Source organism: Salmo trutta, chromosome 28 (genome assembly GCF_901001165.1).
Source record: "Salmo trutta chromosome 28, fSalTru1.1, whole genome shotgun sequence".
In the NCBI taxonomy this organism is placed as follows: Eukaryota; Metazoa; Chordata; class Actinopteri; order Salmoniformes; family Salmonidae; genus Salmo; species Salmo trutta.
This window is the reverse complement of record NC_042984.1, coordinates 14,797,126-14,810,716: the sequence shown is the minus strand read 5'-3', so window position 1 is coordinate 14,810,716 and position 13,591 is coordinate 14,797,126. Positions and strand designations below refer to the sequence as shown.

General features: G+C 44.2%; 1 protein-coding gene across 2 annotated transcripts in view; it reads left to right on the top strand.

Moving 5' to 3' along the window:
- Nucleotides 1-13,591, top strand: part of LOC115165589 (proto-oncogene tyrosine-protein kinase Src) — a 38,863-nt gene that overhangs the window by 23,260 nt on the left and 2,012 nt on the right. The window contains exons 2-11 of one of the 2 annotated variants that reach the window (XM_029718794.1): nt 4,820-5,045; nt 6,482-6,581; nt 9,665-9,682; nt 10,244-10,342; nt 10,754-10,857; nt 11,908-12,057; nt 12,190-12,345; nt 12,618-12,874; nt 12,981-13,134; nt 13,291-13,422. In XM_029718794.1, the coding sequence (XP_029574654.1) occupies nt 4,829-5,045; nt 6,482-6,581; nt 9,665-9,682; nt 10,244-10,342; nt 10,754-10,857; nt 11,908-12,057; nt 12,190-12,345; nt 12,618-12,874; nt 12,981-13,134; nt 13,291-13,422 (1,387 nt within the window). In that variant the 5' untranslated portion in view covers nt 4,820-4,828. The remainder of the gene's footprint in view (nt 1-4,819; nt 5,046-6,481; nt 6,582-9,664; nt 9,683-10,243; nt 10,343-10,753; nt 10,858-11,907; nt 12,058-12,189; nt 12,346-12,617; nt 12,875-12,980; nt 13,135-13,290; nt 13,423-13,591) is intronic. The other variant, XM_029718795.1, reaches the window with a different exon arrangement.

The window sequence follows — 13,591 nt, the reverse complement described above, 5'->3', positions numbered from 1 at the left end:
GACAATAGACTTGTTTGTTTGACCAGTAGTGTAATCGAGGATGGGTGGAATGCCCCAGAGCCATGACTTAGAGACTTTACTCAGCTGACTGAGACATGGGTAGATTTGGTCAGATCTGACAAACAAGCTCTGTTGGAGTTTTGTTTTGGAGTATTGTGATAGAACACCACTGGCTAGATATTAATGGGATGAAATTCTGTTTTATTTACGGAAAATAGGGAGAAAAAAATGTAATCACATGGTATTTTAAGCAGCTATTCATATTGGTATAGTCTAAAGCTGATTTAGTATTGAGAAATAACATGGTTTCAGCATATTCACAAGCTGTAATGTATATTTAAGCAATAAGGCACGAGGAGGTGTGGTAATGGCCAATATGCCACGGCTAAGGGCTGTTTTATGCACAACGCAACGTGGTGCCTGGATACAGCCCTTAGCCGTGGTATATTGGCCATATATCACAAACCTCTGAGGTGTCTAAACGCTATTATAAACTGGTTACCAACGTAATTAGAACAGTAAAAATGTATGTTTTGTCATACCTGTGGTATACGGTCTGATATACCACAGCTGTCAGACAATCAGCATTCAGGACTCGAACCACCCAGTTTATAATGCTAAATAAATACCTGCGACATATCGTTCAAATAACAACTCCATCATAAAAGTGCCAGTTGTGTGAAATATGAAGGGTTTATTTGATGGAGTGAGATGGGAGAGGAAATGTGTTATTAACCGTGCAACCATTCTAGTGGATGAGACACACAAAGACACAGACCAGCTTGCTGTGCCACCCGTCCTCTTTGTGTCTGCCTGAGTGTGCTCTCTAACCTGACCAGACTGTTAGCTACTTTACAGTAGAACTATCCCGTTGTACAGCCATACCCTTGGGGGACATATCGACCGCCTCTCTATCCTCATTGACCCCCTCTCTCTACCCACCAGCCCCCCTTCCCTCTCAACAACCAGCCCCCTCCCACACCCTGACGCCGGCTGGGCTAGAAATGTAATGAGCCCCGCTGGTTCAGCTTTTCTCCCTCATGAAAAGTGTCTGTGTGGGTGTTTGTGTGTGAGAAAGAAAGAGGATGGGCTGCTGCTGTAGTGTACATCTGATCCATAGGAATCTCCTCAGCTGTTTGATAAGCAGCAAGAGGCTGGGGCCCTCCGTCTCCAATCTCCTGGCTGCCTGCCAGGTGTGTGTGTGTCCTCCGACAGACGTGAAGCATGGATGGGTCTCACAAATTGAGAGATGGGTGTTATTCTTTGTGTGCCATACATTTTTCCAGCATGTGTCTTCAGTACATTGCAACCCTCTGAGAAGCTGTCTCAGCCTTGCTGTCTTACGCTTCAAACACATCGACAGCGTCATTGCATTTTGGTACACCAGAATTACATTAATTTCCAATGAAGCGCTGCATTTGCCTTGCAGCATTGTATTGATTGCAGAGGCAGATGCAGTGCGTTCTGTATGGTGCATACGTTGGATTTATCGAAAGTATGCGTCAAACTGTATGTGTAGACGGCTTGACAGAAATGGTAGCAGAAGGTGAATGTTGTACTGTTGTTACACACATATCCAGATGATGCTGCGTACTATTTTGCGCATTGATGCTGTTGGTGTGTTCGAAGTGTTAGCCTAGCCTTGCTGTCTCAGCCTTGCTGTCTCTGTCTCAGCCTTGCTGTCTCTGTCTCAGCCTTGCTGTCTCTGTCTCAGCCTTGCTGTCTCTGTCTCAGCCTTGCTGTCTCAGCCTAGCCTTGCTTTCCTGCTTTAGCTTAGCAGGCTTCCAGTAAGACATATGTCAGTCTGTTGAATGAGACCACTACCACACACTGACTGACTGACTCCATAGTTAGAGCCACAAAATTGAAAGTAGCTGTAGTAGGGCTGGCACAATAACCGTGTAACTGGCGGTTACAGATGAAGGCCGTCATAAAATAAAAACTGTGTGGCACGAACAGCTGACTGACGACGGGGCGGCCGGGCATTCGTGCGGTTAAGTCCGTTTCTGCTGTAAAAAAAAAAAAAGTGACCCCCGTGGTCATTTGGCTGACCAATAACCGCCATTTAAAATTCCATGACTGTCACGGCCCTTGGCTGTAGTCTCATTAGTATGAATAGCACTAGTAATGAATAGCACTAGGAGTGGCAGGTAGCCTAGTGGTTAGAGCATTGGGGATTCGATCTTGCAACCTGGCCCAATCTGACAAGGTAAAAATCTGTCGTTCTGCCCCTGAACAAGGCAGTTAACCCACCGTTCCTAAGCCGTCATTGTCAATGAATTTGTTCTTAACTGACTTGCCTAGTTAAATAAAGGCCCTGGTAACAGGGCTCATTAGCCCACCTACTGCTACCATAACCATAGAGATGTCGGTTCTAGGTCATAGAAATATCTGACCCCCAGACAAGCAAAAGCAAAAAAAGACGCTACCAGTAATTACCTTATTTCCAGTCAACTTGACACTTTCTAGTTTAGGTGACTACTGCTAGGACTTTGAAAAAAACATCCCAATCCCTGGCCCTGCCTCTTCTCTTCAAATTAGTATTTATACGTAGCAAACCCCTACTGCTAGGCCTATATCCATCCATGACAGTAGTGGAGGGTTGGGTCCCTAAATTATCCTTGTGTAATGATTTCGTGCACTAAACTGTGATTAGAGAAGACTGAAATGCTTAATGTGTTTATAACTGGAGTCTCTAAGAATACAGGCAGGACGCTGAGGAGGAGTAGAGAGCAAGTGTCTTCAAGTGATCTTAGCACCTTACTTTGGGAAACTTCTGTATTTTGGCAATGACTATCTACTTCCCCAGAGTCATATGAATTTGAGGATAACATTTTTATGTCTCTACGTGGATTTTGAAGGAAGTTGCTAACTAACGTTAGCGCAATGACTGGAAGTCTAGTATGCTAGCAGACACCCAGGGACTTCCAGTCATTGCGCTAACGCTAGTTAGCATTAGCTTGAGAAGCTGCCTCTAACTTCCTTCATACTGGACACAGAGACATACAAATGGTATCTACGTGTTCATCTGACTGGGGATTTTTCCGAAATCCTGAAGTATCCCTTTAATTGTGTGTTAAATAGTGTAAACACTCCTCAGTTGTCATTGGTATACGCTTGACAAAATCTCTTGTCTTTGAGAACATCTACTTTATTAATCCAGGTTATTCTCATTGAGAACTGTTTTGTGTACAGCTGCTACAGTACTTATACGCACTGATTCAGCAACGTGTAAATATTTATGCTCAATTGAACTCTAGCCCTTTGTTTATGAGCCCATATGGAGCCGGATGGACTTAGTCACCTTGGGCAACATGATCACAGCATTCATCTGGAGAAAATGAGCTCGAGCGATGACACAGCACCAGGAGGGTGTGAATAAGGGGTTAGGTTGGGTACCGTACTGTACAACCAGCCCTTTGATCTGACTGGGAGGGAGTCTATTGATCCTGACTCATTAATAGGCTATCGAGGACTGCACCCTGTACCATCGACTGTTGTAGTGCCCCTGCAAAACCATGATGGCGGAGAACAATATGTGCTCTGCCACTGAATACTGGAGGCCACACAGTGGCACAAAGCTATGATGACAGCCATGATGGCCTACACAGCCATGTCCATATAAACACTGCCTTGGGAAAGTATTCAGACCCCTTGACTTTTTCCACATTTTGATAGGTTACAGCCTTATTCTCAAATGGATTAAATAAAAATCCTCAAATCTACACACAATAACCCATAATGACAAGAAAAAAAACAAGGGGAAAAAACGATACCTTATTTACGTAAGTATTCAGACCCTTTGCTATGAGACTCAAAATTGATCTCAGGTGCATCCTGTTTTCATTGATCATCCTTGAGATGTTTCTACAACTTGGAGTCCACCTGTGGTAAATTCAATTGATTGGACATAATTTGGAAAGGCACACACCTGTCTATATAAGGTCCCACAGTTGACAGTGCATGTCAGAGCAAAAATCAAGCCATGAGGTCGACGGAATTGTCCATAGAGCTCAGAGACAGGATTGTGTCGAGGCACAGATCTGGGGAAGGGTAACAAAAAATGTCTGCAGTATTGAAGGTCCCCAAGACCAGGAGGATGGGGTGGGACAGGTATATGGGGGTGGGACAGGAGGTGGAGGATGGGGGTGGGACAGGTATATGGGGTGGGACAGGTAATGGAGGATGGGGTGGGACAGGTATATGGGGTGGGACAGGTCATGTGGGTGGAGGATAGGGGTGGGACAGGTATATGGGGTGGGACAGGTAATGGTGGATGGGGTGGGACAGGTATATGGGGGTGGGACAGGTGGGTAGAGGATGGGGATGGGACAGGTATATGGGGTGGGACAGGTATTGGAGGATGGGGGTGGGACAGGTATATGGGGGTGGGACAGGTGAGTGGAGGATGGGGGTGGGACAGGTATATGGAGGATGGGAGTGGGGCAGGGTCTCATAGCCATGGATTCCTGTTTGGTAGCTAAGGAGTGGCAGCTACAAGCCCATCCTTAGGGAAGCTTAGGTTTAGCATGTATTATTACTGCACATGATACTGTATTGCTGTGGTTAGAACATAGCAACTGTATGACTTCACATGTACTTCAGTTTCCACTCTTGGCCCTGCCCTCGGCTAAGCTGCCTAGTGTAAGAGGGTAGTTGGCAAAAAATACTGTAGCTATTCTCTAAGCCTTTACCATCCATGTAGAAAGGAGAAGAACTAGGTTTAACTAGCGAACTGCGTTCTATTTCAATAGACACTTTAGTATATATTTTTTTATTGAATTGCAGAAGCTCATTCGTCTGTCTGTTTGTCTTATAGGTCTAGGCCATGGGGGGAACCAAAAGCAAGCCCAAAGACATCAGCTCGGGAGGAGGGGCTGGCAGCCTCAACTTCAGCCCTGCCCAGCACACCCTCAATCGGAACCCTGCAGTGGACGGGACACGCCAGCCCACTCAGCCCCTGACCAATACCCCGGAGCTGGCCCTGTTTGGGGGTGCGGAGTCCACTAGTAGCGTCACGTCTCCTAACAGAGGGACACTCGCAGGTAAGACACTTGGGCCCAGATTCCCCACTAATAACCTAGTATGGCATAGAAATACATTATTAAATCATTTAACCTTTCTGGGAAGGGGGTTCCGCTAGCGGAACACCTGGCCTACAGCCAGTGAAATTGCAGGGCACCAAATTCAAACCACAGAAATCTCATAATTAAAATTCCTCAAACATACAAGTATTATACACCATTTTAAAAATAAACTTCTTGTTAATCCAGCCACAGTGTCCAATTTCAAAAAGGCTTTACGGTGAAAGCACACCTTGCGATTATGTTAGGTCAGCGCCTATCCACAAAAAACCATACAGCCATTTTCCGAAGAAGGAGAGGTGTCACAAAAGTCAGAAATAGCATTAAAATGAATGCAATAAATGCTAGCCACAAAAACCATACAGCCATTTTCCAACCAAGGAGAGGTGTCAGAAAAGTCAGAAATAGCATTAAAATGAATCACTTACCTTTGATGATCTTCATCGGGTGGCACTCCCAGGTCTCCAAGTTAGACAATAAATGTTTGTTTTGTTCGATAAAGTTCATCTTTATGTCCAAATACCTCCTTTTTGTTCGCGCGTTTAGTCCAGTAATCCAAATGCACAAAGCGCGGGCACAAAGTCTAGACGAAAAGTCAAAAAAGTTCCATTTCAGTTCGTAGAAACATGTCAAACAATGTTTCTAATCAATCCTTAGGGTGTTTTTATAATAAATATTCAATAATGTTTCAACCGGACAATACTGTTTTCATTAGAAAGGAAAGGGAACAGAGCTCGCGCCCACGTGTGACGAAACTAAAGGCTTTCACCGGGGCCATATGCTTAGAGTGCTCTTATTCACTCCCCTTTCACAATAGAAGCCTGAAACAACTTCTAAAGACTGTTGACATCTAGTGGAAGCCTTAGGAAGTGCAATCTGACCCCACAGACACTGGATATTCGATAGGCATTCACTTGAAAACTACAAACGTCAGAATTCCCACTTCCTGGCTGGATTTTTCTCAGGTTTTTGCCTGCCATATGAGTTCTGTTATAATCACAGACATTATTTTAACAGTTTTGGAAACTTTAGAGTTTTCTATCCAAATCTACTAATTATATGCATATTCTAGCTTCTGGGCCTGAGTAACAGGCAGTTTACTTTGGGCACGCTTTTCATCCAAACTTCCCAATGCTGCCCCCTATCCCTAAACAGATAATTTCACTAAAGGAATGATAGTTATATAAAACGGCTCAAGCTCCATTGGATGCCATATATTTGATGCTACTGACTAGTATATGCAAATCTTATTTAGTACAATTTGAAACACTGTTTACTCAGGGATATCTGAATTGTACATATGGTGTATTTTTAAACATGGTATTGCTATATCACTTAATATTTCATGACCCTCTCCCTTGAGATAAGTGTCTGTCTGTCTGCTCTCTCCCCCACAGGAGGAGTGACGACGTTCGTGGCGCTGTATGACTACGAGTCTCGCACTGCCTCCGATCTGTCTTTCAGGAAGGGCGAGCGGCTACAGATAGTAAACAACACGTGAGGCAACACCACACACACACACACACACACACACACACACACACACACACACACACTGGGATGAGGATAATGTCACACCTACATGGATAGACTCATATCAAATTGTATTTTTTACATGCGCTGAATACAACAGGTCAGATGCTTACGTACAAGCCCTTAACCAACAATGCAGTTTAAGAAATAGAGTTAAGCCGGTGTTTGGAGGATATATTGGAACACTGCCTTCAAGGGCATTATCACTTTTATACAACGGGTTACCAACATATTCAAATAATGATTGACATATTTTCATTAAAAGTGATTATTTATTCATACTATTTCATCCTTCCACAAGATATAGTCCCGACACATCTAGGGTTGCTACCCAAGCCGGCTGGTTGTTCTTCCTTCTATCCGTTCGGTTGCCAGATACGCGACCCAGTCGTTAAGTCTTTTTGTTCTGTATCTGGACGCGACCCAGTTGTTCGTTCTAAATGTTCTATTGTCATACTGGCTGGCAACGTTCTTATCCCTTGCTTGCTAGCTAGCCAACTACGTCTAACTTAGTCAGGTCAAACAGTGCAGCCAGAATAACAACAGTAGCTGCATTTGCATTTGTTTAGGCTGTTTTCTAGTGACATTTGTTTGGAGACATCCATAACAATGAGCTAATGAGGCGTGATTTCACCTGGCATAGAAAATGTGCTCTCTTGTCAGGACATTGTTGTTGAGAGGAGCTAGCCAACAACACAGCAAACAAGCTGGAAAGACTGCAAACTAACTGCACTTCAAAAAGCTGCCTGCCCGTCTGTCTCATCACGTATGTTGTAGAGACAGATGGCAAGGTTTATACAAGTCTCCTCTGCTGAAAACGAAATGTTACTGGAGTGCCAAGTCTAGGACAAAAAGGCTTCTCAACAGTTTGAACCCCTAAGCCATAAGACTCCTGAACAGGTAATCAAATGGCTACTCGGACTATTTGCATTGTGCCCCCCCCCCCCAACCCCTCTTTTTACGCTGCTGCTACTCTCTGTTTAGCATATATGCATAGTCACTTTAACCATATCTACATGTACATACTACCTCAATTGGCCCAACCAACCAGTGCTCCCGCATATTGGCTAACCGGGATATCTGCATTGTGTCCCGCCACCCGCCAACCCCTCTTTTATGCTACTGCTACTCTCTGTTCATCATATATGCATAGTCACTTTAACCATATCTACATGTACATACTACCTCAATCAGCCTGACTAACCGGTGTCTGTATGTAGCCTCGCTACTTTTATAGCCTCGTATATAGCCTGTCTTTTTACTGTTGTTTTATTTCTTTACTTACCTATTGTTCATCTAATACCTTTTTGCACTATTGGTTAGAGCCTGTAAGTAAGCATTACGCTGTAAGGTCTACACCTGTTGTATTCGGCGCACGTGACAAATAAACTTTGATTTGATTTAGTCTAAAAGAAATGTGAGATAATGTGTAGATGCTTTTATAGTGGAGATCATAAGTTGCCTGGCTGGGCTGATGAGACAGTGGATTGCGCAGTCAGATGGAACAGAGTAAATAGGCATTTTAACGTCATAGATTTAGCAGGTGGTAACTTGTGGAATAGACACCGGCTGGGATGCCCTTTTAACCAATCAACATTCAGGATTAGATCCACCCATTGTATACACACACACTGTACTCTGCATGACTGATCTCTCACTGCGCTGGCTGGCTGTTCTGCCCCCAAACCGCGCGTCAGTCCCCCCTCTGTACAGCCCGTAACCATAGGAACAGACTCCCTTCATAAGGATCTGTTTTGTGTGAGCTGACAGGGTTTTGTTGTAGATTTACTTTTTTCTCATTCACAAAAGCACAGCTGTATGTCTCACTGGTGCTTCTACTTGGAGGCTGATATTTATTTTGTTGCGACTAGCCCCTTATTTTTTTTACCTTAGTTGAATGCACTGATTGCTTGATAAGAGTTTCTGCTAAATAACTCAAATGTAGTTGTTCAAATGATAAAAATAACTGTTCATTCATTCTGATAATGTAACCCAATCATAGGGAGTCAGTCTGTGATGCATCTCTGATCAATAGAAGTGCAATGGACCATATTATTCTAGTGAGCCGCCAATACTGCAGCTATAACAAGTGTTGACCTAGAAGGGCCGAGCTGAGGACAATATAATGATAGTTTGTTGTTATTATTATAATAATAATATTTACCACTGAAGCTGATGCAGCTTTACTCTTAGTGTTTACATTTTTATATTTTTGTCATTTAGCAGACGCTCTTATCTAGAGCGACTTACAGTAGTGAGCGCATGCATTTTCATTCTTTTTTGTACTGGTCCCCCGTGGGAATCGAACAACCTTGGCGTTGCAAGCACCATGCTCTACCAACTGAGCCAAACAGGACCTACAGTGTTACCAGGTCAAACACATAAAACTAGTGAACCCTCCCCGAGATGATAAAAACATAGATAATGTTTCATTATTATTTATGACCCAAACCCATTGTCTTAGCTTTAGGTAGTTTCGGGGCGGCAGGTAGCCTAGCGGTTAAGAGCCAGTAAACGAAAGGTCGCTGGTTCGAAATTGGTTGATGTGCCCTTGAGCAAGGCACTTAACGCTAATTGCTCCTTAAAGTTGCTCTGGATAAGAGCGTCTGCTAAATGACTAATATGTCAATGTAAATGGTTATAATTTCTGCACTTGATATGTATCGTTAGGCATTCTTGAAATTGATATTAGGTCTACACCACATTTTTGTGCTTGGAATCACCTCTTCTGTTCTCTGTTTTAAATATCGCTGCTTTTAATCTCTTCTGTCTATAAAATCAATGAAAACCCTGCTTTGATGTGAAAGCTTTAGACCAACCTCTGGTTTAATGGTGAGCTAGGCCTATAGCTTCCGCTGTAGTGTTGGGATGAGGGTGTGGTGGATAACTACTGTTGTAATGAATCTTCTGTTCTGTACACTGTATCTCTACAAATCGACTTTGCTAACACGCTTTCTGTCTCTTTTTTTAACCCAACCCACCCCTTTCGCATCTCCTCTATCTCCCCAAACTATTTCTCCATCGCATACCTTCATAATTGTATTTAGGAGAAAGTTGAACAGCAGGTTAGTGATGCTTCTGTTGTCTTTGTGTGTCCTTCATGTAAATGTACTGTGTGTGTGTCCTTCATGTGAATGTACTGTGTGTGTGTGTGTGTGTCCTTCATGTAAATGTACTGTGTGTGTGTCCTTCATGTGAATGTACTGTGTGTGTGTGTGTGTCCTTCATGTAAATGTACTGTGTGTGTCCTTCATGTGAATGTACTGTGTGTGTTTGTGTGTCCCATTGTGTTCATGTCACTAACGCATCATAGTAGCTGGTTCACATGATAACTTCCCTGCATTTGTTTAATTGTGTCACAGTACACTTTGGTGTTTTGAATCCCTTGTGGATCCATTCCATTAGTATTCCTAGTAGTTGTAGGGCTGATTTCCTAGGACCAGTCCTGGAAACCTCCCTGTAATCTATGGATATTGTAAATCATCTCCTCCTGTTGTTGAGTCCACTCATGAGGAATGTGTGTTCATTTTTCACCGAGTCCTGTCTTTAGAATCACTCCAAGTGAAGTAGAATCACTCTGAGTAAAGTAGAACGCCAGTGATATTCTGTTATCCTTGTCTCCACAGAGAAGGGGACTGGTGGCTGGCTCGATCTCTGACTACGGGAGAAAGCGGTTACATCCCCAGCAATTATGTGGCTCCCTCCGACTCCATCCAGGCAGAAGAGTAAATCCCTCTCTCTCTCTCTTATCTATTTATCCTTCCCGCCTTTTCTTCTCTCTCGAAGTATTTAATTGAAAATGGAATGCACCTTGAAGGCGTACATACTGTACAAGCTGACATGCATAGACACACATTACAATAACACAAACAAACTAACCTGTGTAATGATTCCATTTCTCACCTTTATCCTACCAGTCATCTCAGATTGCCTATGGCTTCCAGGTAAGGGGCAGTAATCAGAATGCAATACTTATTTGATTGGGGCATGCACAGAAGGAGTTTACAAGTCACTTATTTTCAGAAACCAGCACGGGCGGTTCTTTCTCTCTCTCTCTCTCTCTCACAAAGACACACCTTTTCCCTTCCTCTCAACCTGGTCCCCGTGTTTCGTGCTCTCTCCCCTCTCTTCCCTAGGTGGTATTTTGGGAAGATCACACGTCGCGATTCGGAGCGGCTCCTGTTGGGTTTGGAGAACAGGAAAGGAACGTTCTTGGTGAGAGAGAGCGAGACCACCAAAGGTGAGTGTCTAAGGCTAGCATCTCCAGTGGAAACATATCACAAAGCGTCTCTACTGACAATTAAGACCACATTGGAATGCCGGCCCATTGGCATTGTCCTTTTTCTTGGGATGAAGCGGTGTAGCTGTGTAAACATGTTCTTTTAAAGTAGCTGTTTGCAGCTTTTTTTTATCAATAAAAAACTCTGATTTGTAAGATAAGAATAGAGATTGAGGAAGCACATCTTCATTTAGAATGGACAAAATTGAAAAAACAGTGCACTGTCTGATAAGACATTGTTCCTCACTGTTCTAGTTCTTGTGCCTTGCTGTGCTGTTTGCTAGATGAATGCTGTTTTAGACTAAAGTGAAGTATTAGGGCAACTGGGGAAAGGTTAGATGTGATGCCTCTGATACTGCACTACCATGGTCATATTACACACTCTCCATGGGCTGTGTGCGTACGTGGCCAAGCTCAATGGAGAGAGGGAGGGTAAAAAGGGGAACGGGGGTGATACCCTGCCGGTAGCTGAGTGGGAGCAGTGGGGAGGCCTCGGTGACTGAGTGGGACAGAAGTAGGTCATTGTAGACCCAGGGGCGTGTTCGGCAGGGAAAAACGGAGGGGAACAAGCGTTCAGATAGAAATATGTTAGGTAGAACAAACATGCCTCGCAATAACATGTAGAATAAGGAATCATGTTGGCTCTTTTCATGACATCTCTATCTGCAATGTTTGACAACCACAAGCCCTACCGCCTAGTTCAAACAGAGAGGGAAGGAGGGGAGAATTCCCAGGCTTTGAGTTCAATCATCAGGCTGGCTCACTGGGCTGGTGCTGCCCTCTGGTGAGAGACTGGCTACTGCTTAGTTTTTGTGGGACTTGTCACAAGGGAAAGGAACTTGTCAACACAAAAGGACCCATTCAAACTACTCTTCCTTTGGAACTCAGGAAGACGAGAAGTCGCCTAAGGCATCAGCTAATGGAATGAAGAATAAAGGAGGAAGCAATATTTCCACCCCAAGGTTATCTTGCTTTCTTTACTGATTTCCTCTCTTATGTTCCCCTCCCCAGGTGCCTACTGTCTGTCAGTCTTGGACTATGACAACACTAAAGGGCTGAACGTGAAACATTACAAGATCAGGAAGCTGGACAGTGGAGGGTTCTACATCACCTCACGCACTCAGTTTAACAACCTACAGCAGCTTGTCGCACACTACCACAGTGAGTCATTCTTTCTAAACAAAAATAGAAAATGGAGACTCTTTACTGCTGAACATGTGTGAAGAACAACTAACAGTAACACTACCAGAAGATGATATTGGAGCTCACCATGTTTTCTTTCCTTCCTCCCAGAGCATGCAGACGGACTGTGCCACTGTCTGACAGAGGTGTGTCCTGTACTGAAGCCTCAGACCCAGGGCCTAGCACGCGATGCCTGGGAGATCCCCAGGGACTCCCTCCGCCTCGACCTCAAACTGGGACAGGGATGCTTCGGAGAGGTCTGGATGGGTAAGGCAGTCTCTCTCCACTATCACTACTGTCTTTGGGATTTAATCAGCTACTGTAGGAATCAGTGTGATTCTCCTGCTCTTCAGCCGACTCCCTAAACCGATCTGACAATCAGGGCGTATTGCCATGTAGAGGACCTCATGTTTATAGAGTGCATTTATCATTGCATCAAAAACATTTTCCTTGACAGTTGGCATTATTTTTAAAAACATGATCTGATGACAATTGTTACTTCAACTACATAACTAACTGTGTAACCTTCGTCTGTGAAGGCACGTGGAATGGTACGACGCGGGTAGCAATCAAGACCCTGAAGACCGGTACCATGTCCCCCGAGGCCTTCCTCCAGGAGGCTCAGGTCATGAAGAAGCTGAGACATGAGAAGCTTGTCCAGCTCTATGCTGTGGTGTCTGAAGAACCCATCTATATTGTTACTGAGTACATGGGACAAGGGAGCTTATTGGACTTCCTGAAGGGAGACATGGGCAAGATGCTCCGTCTTCCTCAGCTGGTAGACATGGCCTCACAGGTAAGATAGTTTACATATGGTAAATACTGTCTAGTCAATTTATGTATCCCTTCACACACACACATACACACTGTCAGTCAAAGCTAAACCTGTGTCTCCTCTTCAGATTGCCTCAGGGATGGCGTACGTAGAGAGGATGAACTATGTCCACAGAGACCTCAGGGCTGCCAACATCCTAGTGGGAGACAACATGGTGTGTAAAGTGGCTGATTTCGGCCTGGCCCGCCTCATAGAAGACAACGAGTACACCGCCAGGCAGGGTAAGACCACTAGAGAGCATTGATTACCATCTCTCTCTTTCTATTGTCTCTCTCACCTCACTCTTAATCTTTCAGTTTCCAGACAAATTGGAATGCTGTCCTCAGATATTACTGAGATGTCTCTAGTTTAATGTGCGTCTCTCTTTCTTGTTGAAGGAGCAAAGTTCCCCATCAAGTGGACAGCCCCTGAAGCTGCGCTGTATGGCCGCTTCACTATCAAGTCTGACGTCTGGTCCTTCGGGGTCTTGCTGACTGAGCTGGCCACTAAAGGCAGAGTGCCATATCCAGGTAGCTACCATGACTTCTAAAATGTCACTTAGTTAACAGATCCCATATTTGATCGAATTGCTTATCCCTCTCAGAGCACGTTCCTTGACTTCTTGCCAAAGACACACAGTGCTGGCAAGCAAGACTTCCTATGTGATGACACTTATCCTTTGAAACCATGAAGGTTGAC